Here is a 23,932-nt window from a genome sequence, read left to right on the forward strand (position 1 = left end):
TCTCTTGTGTGTATAATTTTAATTTTGTAAACCAAGTTTAAATTTAAAGTGTTGCTGCTATTTTAAAATGAAAGTTACATTTTCATTAAAGTCATTCCCTTGAGGTGGCCCAGTCACCAGCTGAGTCATGTTTTCCATCAAATATATATTGTATCCAGACCATTCTGATGGCAATATTTCACTGTTAAGCTGTGAGTCCAAACGTATCACATGATAGTCTGGCTATTTCACCATCTCCACTCTCAACCCTTCCTGGTCTCACTGTGGTAGTTGTCTATGTTTTTGGTTGATAAATAAAGAATGGAAAATGAAAGCAAACAAAAAAAACTGCAGATACTGGAAACCTAAGATGGAAATGGAAAATGCTAGACATACTCATCTGGTCAGGCAGCAAAAGTGAAAGATGTAACATTTCAAGTTGAACTGATAAGTGTATTTCACCTGAATATTTAATTCTGCGCCTCTGTCTGCAGAATGCTGCCTAACTTACTGGTACTGAGAACTTTGACGTGGAATGAATGCATTTGGTTAAAACATCAAGATTGCTCACAGCTTTTGCCATGTGAAACTCAAAATCCCAGGGGGGATGTAAAATATTAAGCCTTTGGACGTAGTCCCATTTGTGCTCAAACCAGAGGGACTGACGAACTATTTGCTTAAATAACATTATTTGCACTGCTGATATTAGTTACACAATATTCTCCTCACAGAGCAGAACAACCCAGTATTGTAGTTAAATGTTTTTTTGAGAGGAGGTCTGAACTATCACTAGGGCTTCACATTGCTCAAGGAAAAACCAGAAATGCATTTATTACACTTTCTTGTCCACTAATTTCCACTCAAGAGTTAACAGTTGCAATATCCTGTTGTCAACTGTTGCAGAACTCCACTGACACATGTCCATTTTTGGTCTGTGCTGAGCTTCTAAAGTGAATTCATCTAAGAAAGACGTCATCATAAAAATGGCTTCTGTAGGTACGCCTTGGGATAAATGTGTTCCTTTCTTTGGCTCAGCACAAAACAGATAAGACATGAAAGCAATCACAGCAGTTGATGATTAATTAATGAATAAACCAACCAGGTTATCCCGGTTAAACACATTACACTGATAGCTAATCTTAATGGGACAGCTCTTAAAACATTGTACAGCACAGGATCGTGCCCTTCAGCTCACAACACCTGTGTCAACCATGATTCCAATTTAAACTAAAACCTGGTACGTACACTCAGTGGCCACTTTATTACAAATCTCCTGTGAGTGGCCACTGAGTGTATTTTTGTGGTCTTCTGCTGCTGCAGGCCAGCCACCTCAGGGTTTGATGTGTTGTTCATCCAGAATGCCCTTCTGCACACTGCTGTTGTAACCCATGTTATTCGAGTTACTGTCGCTTACTTGTCAGCTTGAAACAGTTTGGCCATTATTCTCTGAGTTTTCTCATTAACAAGACATTTTTGCTCACAGAACAATCATTACGCGGTCAAAATCACTTAGATAAAAATTCTTCCCAATTCTGATGTTTGATCTGAACAACAGTTGAACCTCTTGAGCATGTCTGCATACTTTTATGCATTGAGTTGCTGCCACATGATTGGCTGATTAGATATTTGCATTAATAAGCACGTGTACAGTTGTACCTAATAAAATGGTCACTGAGTGTATCAATCTCAATTTTGCCCTGACTACTCATCTGCCTCTTAAAATGTGGTATTGTGTCATCTTCCACCCACCTTCCCTGGCACAGCTTTCTGGGAGTTTACTACTCTTCCGTGTAGAAAAACTTGCCTCACAATTCTCCTTTAATCTCTCCCCCTTCACCTTCAAAGTATGCCTTCTGGTATTTGATGTTTTCCACCCTGCTAGTATGACAGTTCCTCTGGAAGGATTAGATCGATCATACTTACTGCCCATTACGCCACAGGCATTTAGAACAGCAGTGAAAGTCCTCAGACTCTGGCAGTATTCAGGGCTTCCTTCATCGTGTCAGTAGCTTCCTCTCAGTTTTCACTACTGTCAGTCACGCAAGTCCCAGGTGGAGACTCGGGAACACTGTCACACTCAGATGTAGATGGGTTCTTCATTGCTGTTTCTGTAATAGTTTTGTTTGGCCAGCCAGGGTTATTAGCCTTGAGATGAATCCCCAAACCTGGAAGACTGATGGACCACTCTTGATCCAGCCTCTACCCTTTGACCTGTTTGGCATGAGTGACCCTACCAAGAGTCAAAGCATGAAGACCTGACTCCAACAGCATAGCTCTCTGGGTCATTGGGGCATGCAAGCCTCCAAACCACGACAAGATTGTGGTCCTCTTGGAGACAGATCAATCACGGAGCAGGTTGAATGGCTGGCACAGCATTGTGGGCCGAAGGGCCAGTACTGTGCTGTACTGTTCTGTGTTCTATGTTTTTAGATGACCAGAATCAACAGACAGCTGGATTATGAACGGTTTGCATTTATGTAATTGATGCAAATTAGACATGACGGAAGTCCCAACACTTGTTCCTGGGGGAGATGATCATCTCTTGTCAACTCAGACACCCTATGCAAAATTGAAAATAAGCAGTCTTACTGAACCAATGAGTCATACATCCAGTATTGGTAACATAAATACAGTGGATTCCAGTTACTTGGGGCACATTGGGACCAGAACATTTTGGCTCAATTAAGTGGCTGTCCCAATTAGCTGAAGTTCCATGGAAATAAAAGGTGTTAAAAAAAACAAACTAGCATTTAACTGAGTAACAAATTATGTATTTAAATGAAATACAGAACAAATTAGAACACTACCAAAACTACTACAGTACCATAAAACTGTATTAATTCCTAATAGTTATTGATGGAGGAATTCATCCAGTGTACACTGCCATGTTCTTTTGATTGATTGTAAGTAAAAATATCAGTGCATACACCTAGTTCAGATAATGGACTGCCTTCAAACGCAGCTTTCGACAAATGCACCCTCCAAATCTTCAATTTTATTGTAACATTCAAGATGATTGTCAATGTGATTCAAATTCGTCCTAATTCCTAATTTGTTGAAGTAGTGAAATTGTTTCATTTTCACTCCAGGCCATTTCTGGCATCTCAAAGTCTGACTGCTTGAAACCGCAGTGAGCAAAACAATCCGAAATTGTCTTACTCTTTATTTCTCAGCAACAATCCGTGGCAAAAATCATTGCTTTTTGAACAGAAACGCACACACCCAATGCTAGGTTAAAACTGTTCACTCTGAGCACAGAGTGGCCACACAATGTGCATGTGACTGACTACAGTTAGAAGCTGTTTGGCAAAGCGTCATATCCCATTGAAGTGGCATAGTGTCCCAAATAAACGAAGGGAATCTTGGCGATTTTCTCGATGAGATTTTGTTCTTTAAGAGTTGTCCCAAATAAGCTGCTGTCCCATTAACTGGAATCCTCTGTATGAAAATCTTTTACATTGTGAAGGTGCAGACTGTACCTTAATATATTGATATGCATTTCTGTGAGCAGTGTGTTTGGCATTGGGTGATGTTTTTACGTAGAGGCATGCAGCGCTACAGCACAGAAAACAGGGCTTTCAGTCTATCTCGTCCATGTTGAACTATCATTCTGCCTAGTCCCACTGACATGCACCTGGCCATAGCCCCACCTTACCCCTCCCTTCCTTGTGACTTTGACTAGAACCGTAATGCAATAGATTCAGGCCAAGTCCCTTAATCAGAACTGGAAGGGAAGGGGGAGGAAAGCAGAATATGAATGTGGTGGTAGGGAGGAAGGGAGTACATGCTGGAAGGTGACAGGTGAAAACAGGTGGGTAGGGGCGTGGGGGATGAAGTAAGAAGCTGGGAGGTGATAGGTGGAGAAGGTAAAGGGCTGAAGACGAAGGAATCTAATTGGGGAGGAGAATGGAGCAATGGGAGAAAGGGAGGAGGAGGGGTATTGGAGGGAGGTGGAGAATAGAAGAGGTAAGAAGGGGGCCAGAACGGGGAATGGAAAAGCAGAGAAAGGGGAGGGGGAGAAATCAGAGAAATTAAAGTTTATGCTGTGAGGTTGGTGGCTGCCCAGATGGAATATGAAGTATTGCTGTATCACTCCTCCCCCCTGAGAGTGGCCTCATTGTGGCCCCATGGACCAACATGTTGGAACGGAATGGGGAATGGAATGGTTGGCCATCAGGAATCCTACATGTTGTGGACAGAGTGAAGGGGCTTGACAAAGTGTGACCTTAACCATGCTCTGACCTGAGATTAAACTTTTTGCACTAACTGCAGGCTGCTAATCTCATAGTCATTGTCAAAGGGGTTACTACAGGTGTGTCCTGATGGATCATTTCTTCACCGCTTCTGTGCATTGAATGGGATGTGGGACTGCATCTCAGCATTTAGAAATATAGTAGGCTGGGATGACAGTACAGTTTAAATCTTGATGTAAGCTGTGATTGTAGGACTGGGTGACTGGTCTAAGGAGATTGAAAGTACAAGATGGAAGCTCAGAGATTACATATAGATGGCTCATAGAATGGAAATGGTTTACAGTCACGTACTGAGATACAGGGCATATTATTCACACAAATGAAGTTCAAAGTACATTTAATATCAAAGTGTGTATTCAGTGTGCAACCCTGAGATTAGTCTTCCCACAGACAGCCCCAAAGCAAAGTAACACCATAGAACCTGTTCAAAGAAAACCAACGTGCAGAAAAAGAACAAATTGCACAAAAGACCAAAATCAAGTGAAAAACACAGAACATAAAATATCAAAGCGCTGAGTCGTTGAAGCAGTCCAGGATTGTACAGTTCAGTTCAGTTCCATTTAGTGCTGTGTCGTTCATTGACTGCAGACTGCAAAGCCAGTCCACTCTGATCAAATTGCAATTTAAAAAAAAAGGAGTACCCAGAAACATGAACTACAGCATTTAATCCACAATCTGTGTCAATTAAACCTTGGCCAAGAGCCAAGAATCTGGCACCATCCTCTGCCAGTATTGTGTGAAAGGGAGGGAGAAACCGATCAAATGCTGGTACCCTTCCTTGAGCAGAAGCAGGTGAGAGAGAGAGAGAGACTGGTCAAACACAGGCAGAAGGCACTGAACCCCTGCTCACCTTCCATTCCTTACTTAAAGAAACAAAGATCTTTTTTTAAAATCAAGAGAAACAGCAGTTGATGCAAAAATACTAATGATTTCATTTCTTGTAAGTATTCTTACACCATATTAAAGGGGAGGAACTTTGTGATGCAATAGATTTTGAAAAGCCAGAATAGGAAGAGGCGAGGCTGCCTGGAATGTGAACAATGAAAGCAGAATAAACCTTTTTTTTAACCTCTGCCTTCCCTTTTCTTCTATTCCCCACTCTGGCCTCTTACCTCTTCTCACCTGCCTGTCACTTCCCCCTGGATCCCCTCCTCCTTCCCTTTCTCCCACAGTCCACTCTCCTCTCCTATCTGATTCCTTCCTCTCCAGCCATTTACCTTCCCACCCGTCAGGCTTTACCTTTCACCTCCCAGCTATCCTCCACCCCCCTCCCACCTGTTTATTCTGGCATCATCTCCCTGCTTTTCCAGTCTAGAGGAGGGGTCTGGCTTGAAACAATACTGCCTGACTGCCTGAGTTCTAGCATTTTGTGTGTGTTGCTGTGGATTTCTAGCATCTGCAGAATTTCTCATGTTTATGATCTGCAGAATCACTTGTGTTTAGAATAAACCTCGGTTTAATTTTTTGTTTGCCAACTGCAGACAGTCTGCCCAGAAAATATAATGCTGTGCTTACTGAATTATTGGCATTCTAGCACTTAACTATTACTGCAGTAGCTTGGTGTATCTTTTTCCCCATTTATCTAAATATATTTGTCGTATTGCATTCATTATTGAAATCTGATCACTCACTCAAATTAACATGTTGGCTCTCTTGAAATTCTTAACAGGGAAGCCTTCTTTAATATTTCTTCATCCTTTGAAAAGTTAGCCTCTGATAAAATTCTTAAACAATTCTTGAAAAACGAACAAGTATGATTCATGTATGTTCTAAAGAGATGCTCTATATTATCTCCTGAAAGTAAAATAATAATTATAATCTTTACTGTTATTTCGTTGCTAGCCTTGGAGCTAACTGGCTAGAATTATCACTTCAGATATTCCTAGTATGACTTGAACAATCCAAGCTTATGAATACAGGCCGAGCAGTAATTGATTTAACTGATTCTTATCCTGTTTCAAGTGGATAATCTGAAATGTAGGCCTTTAGGTAAAAAAGTCTGTGTAAAATGCATTTGAGTGTATGTATGGTTTATACAGACAGGGGTATGTGTATATGTGTACTACATGAACGCAGGTAATGCTGCAGCCTATTCAAAAACGTTTCCCTGCTGTCAGATTGCTCCTTTGCCACAGATGACAACATTTCTTATGATTGAAATCATGGAAGGTGGAAGCCATTGAAGCCTTCTCCCACAGTGACCCAGTCCTTGTTCCTGGGTGCTTGCAGTGTCTAGTCACTGCCTGGTCTCATCCTGAACTGAGTTTCATCCATTAGGAAAGCTGTGTTAACACATTCTCCAGCCTTATAGCATTCCGGAGTTCTGAGTTCAATTCCTGTGCCGTCGGAAAGGAGTTTGTACATTCTCCCTGTGAACTGTCGGGATTTCTTCCAGATGCTCCCGTTTCCTCCCACAGTCTAAAAACGTAGCAGTCAGTGTGTTGATTGGTCATTGTAAGTTTTCCTGTGATTAGGCTAGTGGGCTGCTGGGGGCACAGCTCATTGGGCCAGAACGGCCTGTCCACACTGTATCTCTAAATAAAATAAAATAAATTTCACCTTCAGTGTGTATGGGGAAAAAAAGTTAAACTACTTCCTACTCTGCATTAAATTCCACTGGGGTAACTACGTCCTTTTAAATTTTAACTGGCTGTCACAATAAATTAATCTTAATCTTTGTGAAGCTCTTTCCTTCATCCCTTCCCAACTTTATAACCTCCTCCAGTCCTTTGCCTCCTACCCTGTTCCAGAGCTTTCAAAGACTAACGATAACATCCTTTTTCCTAAACATCAGCTTTACTTCATAGAAACCTCTTTATGTAGCTCTTCCTCCTCCCACTGTTCAACGCCTGCACTATTTAGCACTAGGTAACTGTAAAACATTAAAGGAAATATTCCAAATAAAAATATTTTTGCACAATCCATTGAGTTTAGAAGGGAATAATTTTCCAACTGTTCTTACAATGTGAGTTATGTAAGAAAATGATGCACTAGAATTTCAAATGTTTGCTCATGATAAGTGGAGGAATGTCTGAAATAATGTAGTAATTATAATACTGTAATAATCTTTCTCCTTTCTTTAAAGGGTACCTCATGTGAAGCAGTGTGTAAGTTTTATCCCTTTGATATTTTGCTTAATACTAAGCGAACTGCTTTGTTATCTTCGATCTACTGATAATCTAGCTGTGAATTGCATGTTGAATTTTCTATTTCACTTGATTCTCTGGTCAGCTAAAGCATATTAAGTTTTGCAAGGTGCAACAGTAGTAAAAATGAGTTTGAGGAGGCTGTCAATGGTGCTAAGAGCTCAGAGTCTCAGAGTCCATACCTTGGTGAATTTGGGAATGGAATCCTCCCCTTCTATCTCAGATACATCAGCATTTGTCTAATGGATAACATAGGTTAAGGAGTAGAGGGTTGTAAGGATCCCAGGACTGCTCAGGGTATTATGCAGCCATAGGGCTAGATAGACAGGTATAAGTCTTTCTAGTCTCTCCCCCCCCCCCTCCATTTCTGCTTCCTGTTCCCCCAGTACCCTCTGCTTCATCCTAACACTAGTGTATAGATATCAGAAGCTGGGCGGTGTCCTAGAATTACAGACTTTAGCACATGTTCTCCAATTGAATATCATCACTGGCAGAAACTGCAAAAGCAGATTTCTACCATCACCGTCAAATGCTATGATCAGTCAGCAGAACGAGGAGATGAAATTACCTATTGAATATTGAAAGGCTCAATTACAGTGGATGTGGAGAGGATGTTTCCTATTCTGGGGGAGTCTAGGGCCAGAGGGCACAGAGTCAAAATAGAAGGATATCCTGTTAGAACGTAGGTAAGAGGAATTTCTTTAGCGTGAGTGTGATGAATCTGTGGAATTCCTTTGCACAAACAAATTGAACCATTGATTTGTGGAGGCCAAATCATTGGGAACAGTATATTTAAAGTGGAGGTTGATAGGTTTTTGATTAGTAAGGGTGTCAAAGGTAATGGAGAGAAGACAGGAGAATGATGTCGAGAGGGGTAATGAATCAGCCTTGATAGAATGGTAGAGAAGTTCCGATAGACTGAATGGCCTAACGTGTTATAATCTTATTGAATTCAGTGCTTTCAGTTTGAGCCTTTATTTCAACTTTCCTTTACCGCCCTTGTATTTAGTATTTCTTTGACGTGACATGCAAGGACCCTGTAGTCCTGATTTATAACTTCTGTCCAGCAGACTGTGGTTCTGAGAATGTCGGAGGATACATGCTACAACTCCTTCCAATTAATTTAACAAGCTCTACTATACTCTACTGTGAGCAGAACATTTCGTGCTTCCCATGCATAAGCATCGAATTAACAGCATCATTGTCAGGTAAAGCATGAATATTAAAATAGCCAAACTTTCCAAAAATTTCAGGAGCTATGACCACAAATACAGGAAAATAAAAACTTTATTTTAATAAAGGTCAGAGAACTTTGAAGGGGCAATAAAAAAAAGCTTAGTGCTTGATATATTTTCGATGTGGTTCTTCGGGAGCGTTTCTCAAAGGGTATATATCTGACAGAGGCTCAGTATTGTATTCTGCCTCCAAAATTCAGCTCCTATTGAAAAGTCCAGATAGAGTGGACATGGAGAGGATGTTTCCTATAGTGGAGGAGTCTAGGACCAGATAGCACAGCTTTAAAATGGGGGGACAACCCTTTAGAACAGAGCTGAGGAGGAATTTCTTCAGCTAGAGGGTGGTGAATTTGTGGAATTCATTGCCACAGTTGGCAGTGCAGGCAAAGTCATTGGGTATTTTTAAAGCAGAAGTCGATAGGTTTTTGATCAGTAAGGGCATAAAAGGTCATGGGGAGAAGGCAGGAGAATGGGGATGAGGCGGAGGGGGTTAATGATGGAGCAATGAAGCAGATTCAACAGTCCAAATGGACTGCTTCTGCTCCTGTGTCTTGTGGTCTTATGGTCATTTCTAGGCAGCTTGGAAAGGAGATTGCAGGATGCAGCAGTACTAGACATGCACATTTAACGCCAACAGCTGAAGGTGAATTTCATTGTGTTTGATTATTCCTTCAATATATATTAAATTACATGCTTTAAGCGTTGTGGTCATGATCCTACTGTATAATTTAAAAGGACATTCAGAACAAGTGCAATGTACATTGGCTTAAGTAGCAAGACAGTGACTCAAAAGTAATTAATTGACAATAAAGGCTTCAGATGTCTCCAAAGGCAGGGTTTATTTCTTTTAAAGTACTATAAGAGTTGAATAACTTGTAACTATGACAATTTTGCCCAGCATCAGAGATAAACAGGAGTTTTGGTGGAAATGCAAGTGGATTCAGGAAAAGCAATAGCATTGACACAGATGAAGGAAGTAGAGAAGAAGACGATAATGAAGGTAATGGTGAAACCTACCCATACATATAAATCACTCTGCAATCATCAGGGGTCTAGATTTGTATGAACTGCTGTGATCTGGCCACTATGATGGGCTTTATCTAATAATGAATTTATTCAAATTCTCAGACTGTTAGCATATTTTGTTTTCTAATTCTGGACATAATGGTTTTCCACACAGGAATGTGTTCCATCTCGAGGGTCAGAGAGTGTAAAACGTGTTCAATTTACTTTAAAGAAAGACAAAAGCAGAGTTGACTTGGATTGTATTTTGGGTTTGAACATAAAATATTGAGGTCTGGAAATAGTTCTTAAACTAATGATGTGTCATGGGCTTAACCATGCAGAATTTTACTGTGCACAAGGTCAAAGCTAAAAGCTGAAAGGATATAAAGCAACTGAGCAACTGTTCATCAATTAGTCACATTTCGGCAAGGTGCCTGCATACAATGCTCCTTCAGCCAATTTCTTCAGGATAGGTCATAGTTTTTTATATTCTGTTTTTCACCTGATCTTTCTTGTTTTTTTTGTGTGGAGGGAGGATTTGGGCGTTGATGATTGTGCTGGCCTGTCTTTTCTTTCTTGGTTTCATGGCTGTCTGAAGAAGAAGAATTTCAGAGTTGTTTACTTTGATAAAAAGTGAACCTTTGAACTGAAGTCATTGTAATGCAATGTCGTAAACAGTGGGTGATACACACACAAAGCTTTAAACAGGATTTTTCATTCATATCAGAACATAATTCATTCATTAAAAAATTAAAATATATCAAAAACAAATCTTTCAAGTCATTTTGTCTTATTGATTTCCCTCGGTATGTCATCAGTTATCATTCATGTACAGCCTTTTAACTCAGAATTCCAGTAGTTCGAGTGCAGTGGTAGACAGGGCCTAAGACTGTGGCCCTTCTTGATCAAGCACTGTGATGGCTGCACCCACCTTCCGTGTGCTCACAGCACGGAATCTGGATGTTGGGCGTGCTAGTTTGCTACACTCATTGTGAGCACCTCGTTCGGGAAGACGTGACTTTCAGACACAGTGGAGAGTAGGATTGCCAACTTTCTCACTCCCAAATAAGGGACAAAAGTAGCAGTCAAATATAGGACATTTGTGTTTACCCCGAGAAAGGCTACCGTGACTATGAAGCCTTGCGCGGGCACCTGTGCGCACATGCGTGACGTGCACATGTGCGTACCTGCCGATTTTTTTTTTCCCACAAATCGGTATTGGCTTAATCTTCCTAACTACACTGTACATATATTATTTCTATTTTATATAGAGTGTGTATTTATCATATCATTCCTGCTTTTACTATATGTTAGTGTTATTTGGTATGATTTGGTAGGTTATTTTTTGGGTCTGGGAACGCTCAAAAATTTTTCCCATGTAAATTAATGGTAATTGCTTCTTCGTTTTACGCCATTTCGGCACGAAAGGTTTCATAGGACTGCTCTACCTTAGCAGGGGAAATGTGGGACAAGGGCAGTCCCGTATGGGCCAAACCAATTTAGCCCAATATATGGGATGTCCCAGCAAATACGGGACAGTTGGCAACCCTAGTGGAGAGTGCTTTCTGCTGTTCTGACGGTCTCCCAGCCAGCAGTGGAAGAAAAGGTGGATGATCACGGTCTTTTTCCCAGGGAGAGTCTACAACATGAGAACATACATTTAAAGTGAGAAGGGAAAGATTTAAAAGGGACCTGAGGATGAAATTTTTCACACAGAGGATGGTGGGTATATGGAACAAGCTGCCAGAGGAAGTGTTTCAAAGTTATTGATCAGGTACATGGATAGAAAAGATTTAGAGGGGTGTGGGCAAATGATATGAGAGTGAGTGGACACCTTGGTTGGCATGGACAATTTGGGGCTAAGCTCCAATTCCAATGCTCTATGACCTCATGATAGTTGTCTTGAGCAATTACCCCTGACAACATTGCAGGTACAGTGTCCTGCTTTATGTGGCTGTTCAGGGTGAATTTCAAAGAATAACCCTGCATGTTATGCTGTGGGCATGCTATGTGAGTGCTGAAATGTGTGGAAACACTGCGGCTGCCCTCCTCAGCACATCCTCAGATTGTGCTGGTTGTTAAAACAAACGATGCATTTCACTGTGTTTCAATGTACATGTTGACAAATAAATCTGAATCTGCAAGTCCTCCCTTAACAACCCGCAAAGCGGGTGGATAACGGAAAAAAACTTACAGTCAATCAGTCATGAAGACAGCGTGCGATGGATCCAATCATGAAAGAGAAGTCTGACTGGGTCTGCAAGATAGACCGTATGACTCTTTGACTCTTTTGACTGGATGACACTCTGTCACAAAGATCATGGGTGCTCATCTGAAAGCTTTGTTGCTGAGACATTCTGTCAAGTGATTTTGACAATCTGCTGGGGAAAGCATCTCACTGGATCCATAGTTTTCTTGCAGAGTTCTGATGACATTTCATGCAGGCTAGTACCCAAGTGATTTGTGAATAAAAGGTGTATTCAAAATTCAGTGTGACAGTAGGCAAATTGGAGGAGGTCCAGGCCGTTCCTCAGGCAGGTGTACAGGACAGTGTATTCCATCATGTCACAACTCAATGGAATGTTCTGAGGCAATGTGGAAAGATTCATCATCTGACTACCAGTTATTCAAGCTTGTCTTATGAACATGTCGGGGAATTTTGGAAACAGAAGAAATCTTTTCTTTTCTTACAGTCAGTGGGTGGATACGTATTTCTGTGCATCAACCCGAAGGTGGGATAAACACATGCGTACAACTGAAGATTCAATTCACTGACTATAACACATTATCGATGTCCACATCAGTGGTGAGTACAATAAACAGAACTGGAACTACAAACGTATCTAATGGGCAAGCAGCCAAATTCAGGGCAGCATTCCTTCACGGTAATATTTCTTAGATGCCCTGTTGGCACTGAAATCTAGATTCCTCATAAAGTGACTATTCATCAAGGAATCAACAATACCTTATTTTCACTTAAAGCCTCTAGTTCTAAATTTTATAAACATGAGGATTGCCTTTAGCATTTTCTTAGTCAGAATTTCAAATGCAGTATCTGGTAGGGTGTTAGGTACATATTCAATAGCAATCTTCAAAAGTGAAATGGTTAAATACTAAAGGAGAGATAAAAACTGTAGGAACGTAGAGCATGCAGGATGCACTGGATTGTTCAAGTTCATTGTCATTCAATAGACAATAGGTGCAGGAGTAGGCCATTCAGCCCTTCGAGCCAGCACCACCATTCACTGTGATCATGGCTGATAATCCACAATCAGTATCCAGTTCCTGCCTTATCCCCATAACCTTTGATTCTGCTATCTTTAAGAGCTCTATCCATCTCTTTCTTGAAAGCATCCAGAGACTTGGCCTCCACAGCCTTCTGGGGCAGAACATTCCATATATCCACCACTCTCTGGGTGAAAAAGTTTTTCCTTAACTCCGTTCTAAATGGCCTACCCCTAATTCTTAAACTGTGGCCTCTGGTTCTGGACTCACCCATCAGCGGGAACATGCCTCCTGCCTCCAGCGTGTCCAATCCCTTAATAATCCTATATGTTTCAAACAGATCCCCTCTCATCCTTCTAAATTCCAGTGTATACAAGCCCAGTTGCTCCAATCTTTCAACATATGACAGTCCCGCCATCTCGGGAATTAACCTTGTGAACCTACACTGCACTCCCTCAATAGCAAGAATGTCCTTCCTCAAATTTGGACTCCAAAACTGCAGGCAGTACTCCAGGTGTGGTCTCACCAAGGCCCTGTACAGCTGCAGAAGGACCTCTTTGCTCCTATACGCAATTCCCCTTGTTATGAAGGCCAGCATGCCATTAGCTATCTTCACTGCCTGCTGTACCTGTATACATGTATATCACCAAAGAAAACAATGTTTCTCCAGACCAAGGTGCACAACACAGTACATATAACTCACACAGACTGCACGTAAAGTAATATTACCACAAATAAATTAACAAATATACGATGTATCCCAGAAGTTTGTTATAAAGTCATAGAATCATAGAGCACAACGGTACAAAAACAGGCCTTTTGACGCACTGAGTTGGTAGCAAATTATTATTCTGCCTGATGATGAAGGCAAGAGATTCTGTAGATGCTGGAAATCCAGAGCAGCACACAGAACTTGCTGGAAGAACTCAGCAGGTCAGGCAGCATCTATGGAGGGGAATAAACAGTTGATGTTTTGTGCTGAGACCATTTATCAGGACTGCTCGGGATCCCAGCACCCAGGACGTGCCCTTTTCTCATGACTACCATCAAAGTGAAATTACAGGAGCCTGAACATGCAGACTCAATGCTTCTCATCCACCATCAGGTTTATGAATGGGCAGTGTACCCATGTACCCCGCCGCAGTAATTTTTTGCTCTCTCTTTGTATTAATTATTAACTTAATTTTTAAAATATATTTATTCACGTAATTTATAGTTATTATTGTTATGTATTGCAAACTGCTGCAAAACAACAAAATTTCATGACATCTGTCAGTGATATTATCCTGATTCCAATTCTGAATCTGATGTGCTGGTCCTGATGAAGGGTCTCGGGCTGAAGTAACAACTGTTGATTCCCCTGTGTCGCCTGAACTGCTGAGTTTCTCTGGCCTCAAACTTCCCAATGCTCTAGATCCCTGCTGGTTTTTGCAGTATTGTATGCCCTCTCTTTTGCTGTTATATTGTCTTTGCCGTCCCTTTGTCGGTCATGGTCGCCTGATGCTCCGCTTAGACACAGCGACTAAACGTCATAGGAGGCAATTGGAGCAGAGTGAGGCGGGCAGTGCCGAAATGAAGGCATCCTCGATGTCGGAGGTGATCTGGATCCCAAAATGTGGAACAGCACTGCCTAGATTTTGGACCAGTTGAGTTGCAGATCCCAAGAGAGAACAGGGGATGTTTGAATTTTAATCCTTCGTTTCCCCACCAAACACCCAGGCTGATTGACAGGATTGGTTGGTGCTTAGGGATGGCAATACGTGGTACAGGGATAAGAGCTTCAGTGGTGATGGTAAGTGTAAGGAAGCTTGGCTAGGATGAAGGGCACACTCTGGATGGGGGTGAGTATACTTGGACAGGACAGTTCCCTAAAGATAGGTTTGTCACCTTGAGCTTGGATTAATGAACCCTACCCACAAAAAGTTCTTTAAAAACACCTGCTTGATAGATCCAGCAGTTCCCACCTTTTCTTATCCTGTCAGATTTCTCCAGACCTAGAATCTGTAGCTCTGAGATGTCAGGGGTGAGTTTTTTTTTTACGCGGAGGGTGGTGAATGCGTGGAACGGGCTGCCGGCAATGTTGGTGGAGGCGGATACGATAGGGTCTTTTAAGAGATTCCTGGATAGGTACATGGAGCTTAAAAAAAATAGAGGGATATTTCTAAGTAAGTACATGTTTGACACAGCATTGTGGGCTGACGGACCTGTATTGTGCTGTAGGTTTTCTATGTTTCTAAAAACATAGAAAAGTTGTTAAAAATTAGGCACACTGTTTCCCGAAGAGGCTTTAATGATTAACCCATTCCCTAGGAGCAGGTCAGTCAGCTCTTGTCGTACCACCCCAGAGCAGCACGCCAGTGTAGCAGTTAACATAAGGTTCTACAGTGCCACCACTGGGTTCAATTCCTCGTGACCTCGAGGGTTTCCTTCGAGTGCTCCAGTCACCTCCCACGTCCCAAAAGTGTATGGATTAGTAAACTGCAGTGTGCTAGGTCGGTGCTGGTTTATTTTCACTGACCTGAAATGTGTTGTTTTGTGGTAGTACAATGCTTATGAGTCTTCAGGCTCCTGTACCTCCTGCCAATGGTAGTAATGAGGAGAAGGCATGTCCTGGCTGGTGGAGGTCCTTACTGACGGATGTCATCTTTTTGAGGCATCACCTTTCGAAGATGTCCGTATTGCTGGGGAGTAGTGGGTCCATGTGTTTTCAGAAAGAAACTCAAAATGTGAGCAGGAATCTGTGATACACTGATTTTCTTTTTAAACAGAAATAGGCCATTGAAAGGAAGTCTGTGTCATGGTCACTTACGAAATGAATGATCTTTGGAATCTAGACCTGAAGTTAGTTCCAAATTAAAGTGGCAGCACGGGAAGCAGATATGCAAGACTTTCAGGGGAAGGGGAGGGGAGAGGCACTGTCTCCATTGAGAACAAACCCATGAAGATAATGGACTTCTGGTTAAAGGATACCACAGATTTTAGTTTAGAAAAGTTAGGCCTAACAGTTGTCAAGGCCTCCAGTGACTGAATTGAAATATTGGCTTTATTTTTCTCACCAGGCTACGGTGAAATTGAGTTGCTTTAAAGCAGCCATGAGCAGTGAGGTTCTGGTAAAGGCTTTCACAATACTTGAAAACAAGACTTTGGAGCACACCCATAAAGTGGAAGGTGAGTTGAACGACAGCAGGCGGTATCATTGTTATTCCTTTCAAAGGTGTGAACCAGAAATGAGGAGGTGGGCTTCAATAGGAATAGAAGGGAGGGGGGTGTGAGAGGAATGAGCCTGTTACCCACCCATTTTCTAGGCCGTGCCTGACCTGAGCTCTATTTAGCTCACTAATTACAGGATGGTGGGGTTTCAGATGGTGGCTATTCCATCAAGCATAAGGGGCCAGGGAGGGAATGGAAAGGAAGCACTGTGAATATCATTAGATCCAGGAATGGTTCCAGAGGACTGGAAAACTGCAAATGCTACTCCGCTTTTTTTAAAAGGCAGAAAAGCAGAAGAAAGGACATTATAGGCCAGTTAGCCTGACTTCAGTGGTTGGAAAGAAGTTGGAGTCTATTATTAAGGATGAGGTTTCTGAGTACTTGGAGTTATATGATACTATAGGCCAAAGTCAGCATGGTTTTCTCAAGGTGAAACATTGTCTGACAAATCTGTTGGAATTTTTTGAGGAAATAACAAGCAGGATAGACAAAGGAGAGTCATTGGATGTTGTTTATTTGGATTTTCAGAAGGCACGTGGCCAAGTGGTTAAGGCGCTCGTCTAGTGATCTCGAGGTCGCTAGTTCGAGCCTCAGCTGTGCCAGTGTGTTTGTGCCCTTGAGCAAGGCACTAATCACACATTGCTCTAGTGTCTGTGCGAGGAGTGGTGCCCCACACAGACTTCCAATCTGCGCCTTTGAAAATGCCCAACACAGACCTCTCATTGTCTGAGTCGATGTTCCCTCCCTCCCTTCAGAAGGCCTTTGACAATGTGCCACACATGAGGTTGCTTAACATGATAAAAGCCCATTGTGTTACAGGAGAGATACTAGTACAGATAGAAGATTGGCTGACTGGCAGGAGGTAAAGAGTGGGAATAAAGGGTGCCATTTCTGGTTGGCTTCTGGTGACCAGTGGTGTGCCACAGGGGTCAGTGTTAGGACCAGTTCTTTTCATGTTGTATGTCAATGATTTGGATGAAGGAATTGATAACTTTGTGGCCAAGTTCACAGATGATACTAAGATTGGTGGAGGGGCAAGTAGTGTTGAGGAAGTAGAGAGGCTACAGATTAGAATGGGCAAAGAGATGGCAGATGGAATACAGTGTTAGGAAGTGTAAGGCCTTACACCTGGGTGAAAGGAATAAAAAAACATAGAAACATAGAAATCTACAGCACATTACAGGCCCTTTGGCCCACAGTGTTGTGCCAGCCATGTAACCTACTCCAGAAACTGCCTAGAGTTTCCCTACCGCATCGCCCTCTATTTTTCTAAGCTCCATGTACCTATCTAAGAGTCTCTTAAAAGACCCTATTGTATCTGCACCCATCACTCTCTTTGTGAAAAACTTACCCCTTACATCCCCCTTGTACCTAATTCCAAGCACCTTAAAACTATGCCCCCTCGTGTTCGCCATGTCAGCCCTGGGAAAAAAGCCTCTGGCTATCCACACGATCAATGCCCTCATCATCTTATAGACCTTTATCAAGTCACCTCTCATCCTCTGTCGCTCCAAGGAGAAAAGGCCAAGTTCACTCAACCTATTCTCATAAGGCACCCTCTCCAATCTTGACAACATCCTTGTAAATCTCCTCTGCACTCTCTCTACAGTATCCACATCCTTTTAGTAATGAGGTGACCAGAACTGAACACAGTACTCTAAGTGGGGTCTAACTAAGGTCTTATACAGCTGTAACATTACCTCACGGCTCTTGAACTCAATCCCACGGTTGATGAATGCCAAAACATCATACGTCTTCTTATCAACACTGTCAACCTGCACAGCAGATTTGAGTGTCCTATGGATACGGATCCCAAGATCTCAATGATCCTCCATCCTGCCAAGTGTTGTACCATTAATATTATGTTCTGCTTTCAAATTTGACCTACCCAGATTAACCACTTCACACTTAATTGGGTTGAACTCCATCTGCCACTGCTTAGCCCAGTTCTGCACCCTATCGATGTCGCGCTGTAACCTCTGACAACCCTCCAGACTATCCACAATGCTCCCAACTTTTGTGCCATCAGCAAACTTACTAACTCATTCTTTTACTTCTTCAGCCAGGTCATTTATAAAAATCACAAAGAGGAGGGGTCCCAGAACAGATCCCTGAGGCACACCACTGGTCCCTGTCCTCCATGTAATGTAGAATATGACCAGTCTACAACCACTCTTTGCCTTCTGTGGGCAAGCTAATTCTGGATTCACAAAGCAAAGTCTCCTTGGATCCCATACTTCATTATTTTCCGAATGAGCCTCGCATGGGGAACCTTACTGAAATCCAGATACACTACATCTACTGCTCTACCTTCATCAATCTGTTTTGTTACATCCTCAAAGAATTCAATCAGATTTGTAAGGCATGACCTGCCCTTGACAAAGCCATGCTGACTATCCCTAATCGGATTATGCCTCAGCAAATTCTCATAAATCCTACCTCTCTGGATCTTCTCCAACAACTTGTCCACCATTGAAGTAAGACTCACTGTTCTATAATTTCCTGAGTTATCTCAACTCTCTTTCTTGAACAAGGGAACAATGGTTTCAACCTTCCAATCCCCTGGTACTTCTCCTGTCCTTATTGATGATGCAAAGGTTATTGCCAGAGGCTCTGCAATCTCCTTCCTTGCTTCCCACGGTAGCCTAGGGTATATTTCGTACGGTCCTGGGGACTTACCTGACTTAATTCCTTTCAAAACTTCCAGCACATCTTTCTTAATGTCTATACAATCAAGTGTTTCAGTCTGCTATAAGTCATTCCCACAATTGCCAAGGTCCTTTTCACTGGTGAATACTGAAGTAAAGTATTTATTAAGTAACTCCGGTACCTCCTCCGACTCCATGCTCGTTTCCACTATCGCACCTGATTGGTCCTATTCTCACACAGCTCATCCTCTTGCTCTTCACATACTTGTAGAATGCCTTGGGGTTTTCTTTAATCCTGCTTGCCAAGGATTTCATTCTTGACCTCCTTCCTGGCACCCTTGTAATTTTCTAGATCTCCAATAGTACCTAGTTTCTTGAACCTTTCATATGCTTTTCTTTTTATCTTGACTAGATTTTCTACATCCTTTGTACACCATAGTTCTTTTACCCTACCATCCTTTCCCTGCCTCAATGGAACATACCTATGCAGAACACCATGCAAATGTTCCCTGAACATTAACCACATTTCTGCCCTGCATTTCCCTGAGAACATCTGCTCCCAATTTAATTTCCCAAGTTCCTGCCTAATAGCATCATATTTCCCCCTACCCCAATTAAATGTTTTCCCAAACTATCTGCTCCTGTCCCTCTCCAGCACAATGGTGAAGGAGATAGACTTGTGATCACTACCTCCAAAATGTTCTCCCACCGAGAGACCTGACACCTGACCAGGTTCATTTCCCAATACCAGATCAAGTACAGCCTCTCCTCTTGTAGGCTTATCTACATAATGTGTCAAGAAACCTTCCTGAACACACCTAACAAACTCCACCCCATCTAAACCCCTTGCTTTGAGGAGATGCCGGTCAATATTAAGAGAGTTAAAATCACCCATCACAACAACCCTATCATTATTGCACCATTCTAGAATCTGTCTCCCTATCTGCTCCTCGATGTCCCTGTTACTATTGGGGAGGGCGCTTTAAAAAACACCCAGTAAAGCTATTGCCCCTTTCCTGTTTCTGACTTCCACCTACACTGACTCAGTAGGCAATCCCACCATGACTTCCTCCTAACAACATACATCAAAGTTGCTGGTGAACACAGCAGGCCAAGCAGCATCTATAGGAAGAGGCGCAGTCGACGTTTCAGGCCGAGACCCTTCGTCAGGACTAACTGAAGGAAGAGTGAGTAAGGGATTTGAAAGCTGGAGGGGGAGGGGGAGATCCAAAATGATAGGAGAAGACAGGAGGGGGAGGGATAGAGCCGAGAGCTGGACAGGTGATAGGCAAAAGGGGATACGAGAGGATCATGGGACAGGAGGTCCGGGAAGAAAGACAAAGAGGGGGGGTTGACCCAGAGGATGGGCAAGAGGTATATTCAGAGGGACAGAGGGAGAAAAAGGAGAGTGAGAGAAAGAATGTGTGCATAAAAATGAGTAACAGATGGGGTACGAGGGGGAGGTGGGGCCTTAGCGGGAGTTAGAAAAGTCGATGTTCATGCCATCAGGTTGGAGGCTACCCAGACGGAATATAAGGTGTTGTTCCTCCAACCTGAGTGTGGCTTCATCTTTACAGTAGAGGAGGCCGTGGACAGACATGTCAGAATGGGAATGGGATGTGGAATTAAAATGTGTGGCCACTAGGAGATCCTGCTTTCTCTGGCGGACAAAGCGTAGATGTTCAGCAAAGCGGTCTCCCAGTCTGCGTCGGGTCTCACCAATATATAAAAGGCCACATGGGGAGCACCGGACGCAGTATATCACCCCAGTCGACTCACAGGTGAAGTGATGCCTCACCTGGAAGGACTGTTTGGGGCCCTGAGTGGTGGTAAGGGAGGAAGTGTAAGGGCATGTGTAGCACTTGTTTCGCTTACACGGGTAAGTGCCAGGAGGGAGATCAGTGGGGAGGGATGGGGGGGATGAATGGACAAGGGAGTTGTGTAGGGAGCGATCCCTGTGGAATGCAGAGAGAGGTGGGGAGGAAAAGATGTGTTTAGTGGTGGGATCCCGTTGGAGGTGGCGGAAGTTACGGAGAATAATATGTTGGACCCGGAGGCTGGCGGGGTGGTAGGTGAGGACCAGGGGAACCCTATTCCTAGTGGGGTGGTGGAAGGATGGAGTGAGAGCAGATGTACGTGAAATGGGGGAGATGCGTTTAAGAGCAGAGTTGATAGTGGAGGAAGGGAAGCCCCTTTCTTTAAAAAAGGAAGACATCTCCCTCGTCCTAGAAGGAAAAGCCTCATCCTGAGAGCAGATGCGGCGGAGACGGAGGAATTGCGAGAAGGGGATGGCGTTTTTGCAAGAGACAGGGTGAGAAGAGGAATAGTCCAGATAGCTGTGAGAGTCAGTAGGCTTATAGTAGACATCAGTGGATAAGCTGTCTCCAGAGACAGAGACAGAAAGATCTAGAAAGGGGAGGGAGGTGTCGGAAATGGACCAGGTAAACTTGAGGGCAGGGTGAAAGTTGGAGGCAAAGTTAATAAAGTCAACGAGTTCTGCATGCGTGCAGGAAGCAGCGCCAATGCAGTCGTCGATGTAGCGAAGGAAAAGTGGGGGACAGATACCAGAATAGGCACGGAACATAGATTGTTCCACAAACCCAACAAAAAGGCAGGCATAGCTAGGACCCATACGGGTGCCCATAGCTACACCTTTAGTTTGGAGGAAATGGGAGGAGCAAAAGGAGAAATTATTAAGAGTAAGGACTAATTCCGCTAGACGGAGCAGAGTGGTGGTAGAGGGGAACTGATTAGGTCTGGAATCCAAAAAGAAGCGTAGAGCTTTGAGACCTTCCTGATGGGGGATGGAAGTATATAAGGACTGGACATCCATGGTGAAAATAAAGCGGTGGGGGCCAGGGAACTTAAAATCATTGAAAAGTTTAAGAGCGTGAGAAGTGTCACGAACATAGGTCGGAAGGGATTGAACAAGGGGTGATAAAACAGTGTCGAGGTATGCAGAAACGAGTTCGGTGGGGCAGGAGCAAGCTGAGACAATAGGTCGGCCAGGACAGGCAGGTTTGTAGATCTTGGGTAGGAGGTAGAAACGGGAAATGTGGGGTGTGGGAACTATAAGGTTGGTAGCAGTGGATGGGAGATCCCCTGAGCGGATAAAGCCGGTGATGGTGTGGGAGACAATGGCCTGGTGCTCCTTAGTGGGGTCACGATCGAGGGGTAAATAAGAGGAGATATCCGCGAGTTGTTGCTGCGCCTCGGCAAGGTAGAGGTCAGTACGCCAGACTACAACAGCACCCCCCTTATCAGCGGGTTTAATAATAATGTTAGGATTAGTGCGGAGGGAGTGGAGAGCAGAGCGTTCCGAAGGAGTGAGGTTGGAATGGGGACAAGGTGTGGTGAAGTCGAGGCAGTTGATGTCCCGTCGGCAGTTAGCAATAAAGAGATCCAGAGCAGGCAGAAGACCTGACCTCCTCCTTTTCTGCAGCCACGATTCTATCCCTGATTAGCAGTGCCACTCCCCCTCCTATTTTGCCTCTCTGCCTGTCCTTTTTGAAACATCTAAATCTCAGCACACTCAGCAGCCATTCCTGCCCCTGAGACATCCAAGTCTCTGTAATGGTGACAACATCATAGTTCCACGTATTGATCCACGCTCTAAGTTCATCTACCTTGCTTATTATACTTCTTGCATTAAAACAGACACATCTCAAACCATCAGGCTGAGTGCATCTTTGCTCTATCATCTGCCTATTCTTCCTCACAAACTCCCTACAAGCTGTCTCTACTTGTGTGCCAATCGCCCCATCCTCTGCCTCTTCACTTCCGTTCCCACCCCGCTGCAAATCCAGTTTAAACCCTCGCCAATAGCATTAGCAAACCCCCCTCCCAGGATATTGGTTCCCTTCCAGTTCATGTGCAACCCGTCCCACTTGTACAGGTCACCCCCTCCCCAGAAAAGGTTCCAATGATGGACGAACTTGAACCACTGTCCCCTGCACCAGTTCCTCAGCCACTCATTTGTCTGCGCTGTCTTCCTGTTCTGACCTTCCCCAGCTCTTTGCACCAGGAGTAATCTGGAGGTTACCACCTTGGAGGTCCTGCTCTTCAGCTTCCTTCCTAACTCCCTAAACTTACTGCGCAGGACCTCTACCCCTCTCCTGTCTGTGTCATCGGTACCAACATGTACCACAGTCTCTGGCTTCTCACCCTCCCCTTCAAGAGTATTCTGCAACCCCTCAGAGAGATCCTGGGCCCTAGCACCCAGGAGGCAACACAGTATCCTGGCGTCTCTTTTGCTGCCGCAGAATCTATCTCTCCCCCTACAATTATTGCCGCATCCCCCTCAGCTGTATCCAAAGGGGTATACCCGTTGCTCGGGGAATGGCCACAGGGGTACCCTGTGCTGATGCCCTCCTTCCTTCCTTCTCTGGCTAAAGGCATAGATTATTTTCTAAACGGGGAGAAACCGTAAAAATCAGAGGCGCAAAGGGACTTGGGAGTCCTCATGCAGGATTCCCTGAAGATTAACTTGCAGGTTGAGCTGGTGGTGAGGCAAGGAAATGCACTCATTTCATGAGGACTAGAATAGAAAAACAAGGGTGTTATGCTGAGGCTTTATAAGGCATTGGTCAGACCAAACCTGGACTATTGTGTGTAGTTTTCGCACCCTTACCTAAGAAAAGATATGCTGGCATTGGAGCGGGTCTAGAGGAGGTTCACATGAGTTATTCCAGGACTGAAAGGCTTATCGTATGAGGAGCGATTGATGGCTCTGGACCTGTACTCATTGGAGCTGAGAAGAAAGGGGGGTATCTCATTGAAAGGTATCAAATATTTTAAGGCCTGGACAGAGTGGATGTAAAGAGCGTGTTTCCTTTTGTGAGGGAGTCTAGGACCGGAGGGCACAGCCTCAGGCTTGACCAACATCCATTTAGAACAGAGATGAGGAAAAATTTCTATAGCCAGACCGATGAAACCATGGATTTCATTACCACAGACTGCTGTGCAGTCCAAGTCATTGGGTATACTTAAGGTGGAAGTTAATAGGTGCTTGATTGATCAGGACGTTAAAGATTACAGGGAGAAGGCAGGGTTGAGAAGGATAATAAGTCAGCCATGATAGAATGGTGGAACAGACTTGATGGGCCAAATGGCCTAATTATGCTCCTATATGCTATGGTCTTAGCCAACCATTTGGGTGGTGAGATAAAGGGTAGACTGTCTGTTTGTGGAATAATTCTCCTCATCTTTAGAACAGAGGAGACTGAGGGAAA

At 43.5% G+C, this 23,932-nt stretch overlaps 1 protein-coding gene across 2 annotated transcripts in view; it reads left to right on the top strand.

Annotated features, from left to right (window-relative positions):
* Positions 1-23,932, top strand: part of LOC134356656 (interleukin-17 receptor C-like) — a 107,258-nt gene that overhangs the window by 23,855 nt on the left and 59,471 nt on the right. Inside the window, exons 2-6 of one of the 2 annotated variants that reach the window (XM_063067639.1) lie at positions 7,318-7,339; positions 8,446-8,586; positions 9,512-9,613; positions 12,312-12,424; positions 15,903-16,011. In XM_063067639.1, coding sequence (XP_062923709.1) covers positions 7,318-7,339; positions 8,446-8,586; positions 9,512-9,613; positions 12,312-12,424; positions 15,903-16,011 — 487 coding nt within the window. The remainder of the gene's footprint in view (positions 1-7,317; positions 7,340-8,445; positions 8,587-9,511; positions 9,614-12,311; positions 12,425-15,902; positions 16,012-23,932) is intronic. The other variant, XM_063067640.1, reaches the window with a different exon arrangement.

Source organism: Mobula hypostoma, chromosome 15 (genome assembly GCF_963921235.1).
Source record: "Mobula hypostoma chromosome 15, sMobHyp1.1, whole genome shotgun sequence".
In the NCBI taxonomy this organism is placed as follows: Eukaryota; Metazoa; Chordata; class Chondrichthyes; order Myliobatiformes; family Myliobatidae; genus Mobula; species Mobula hypostoma.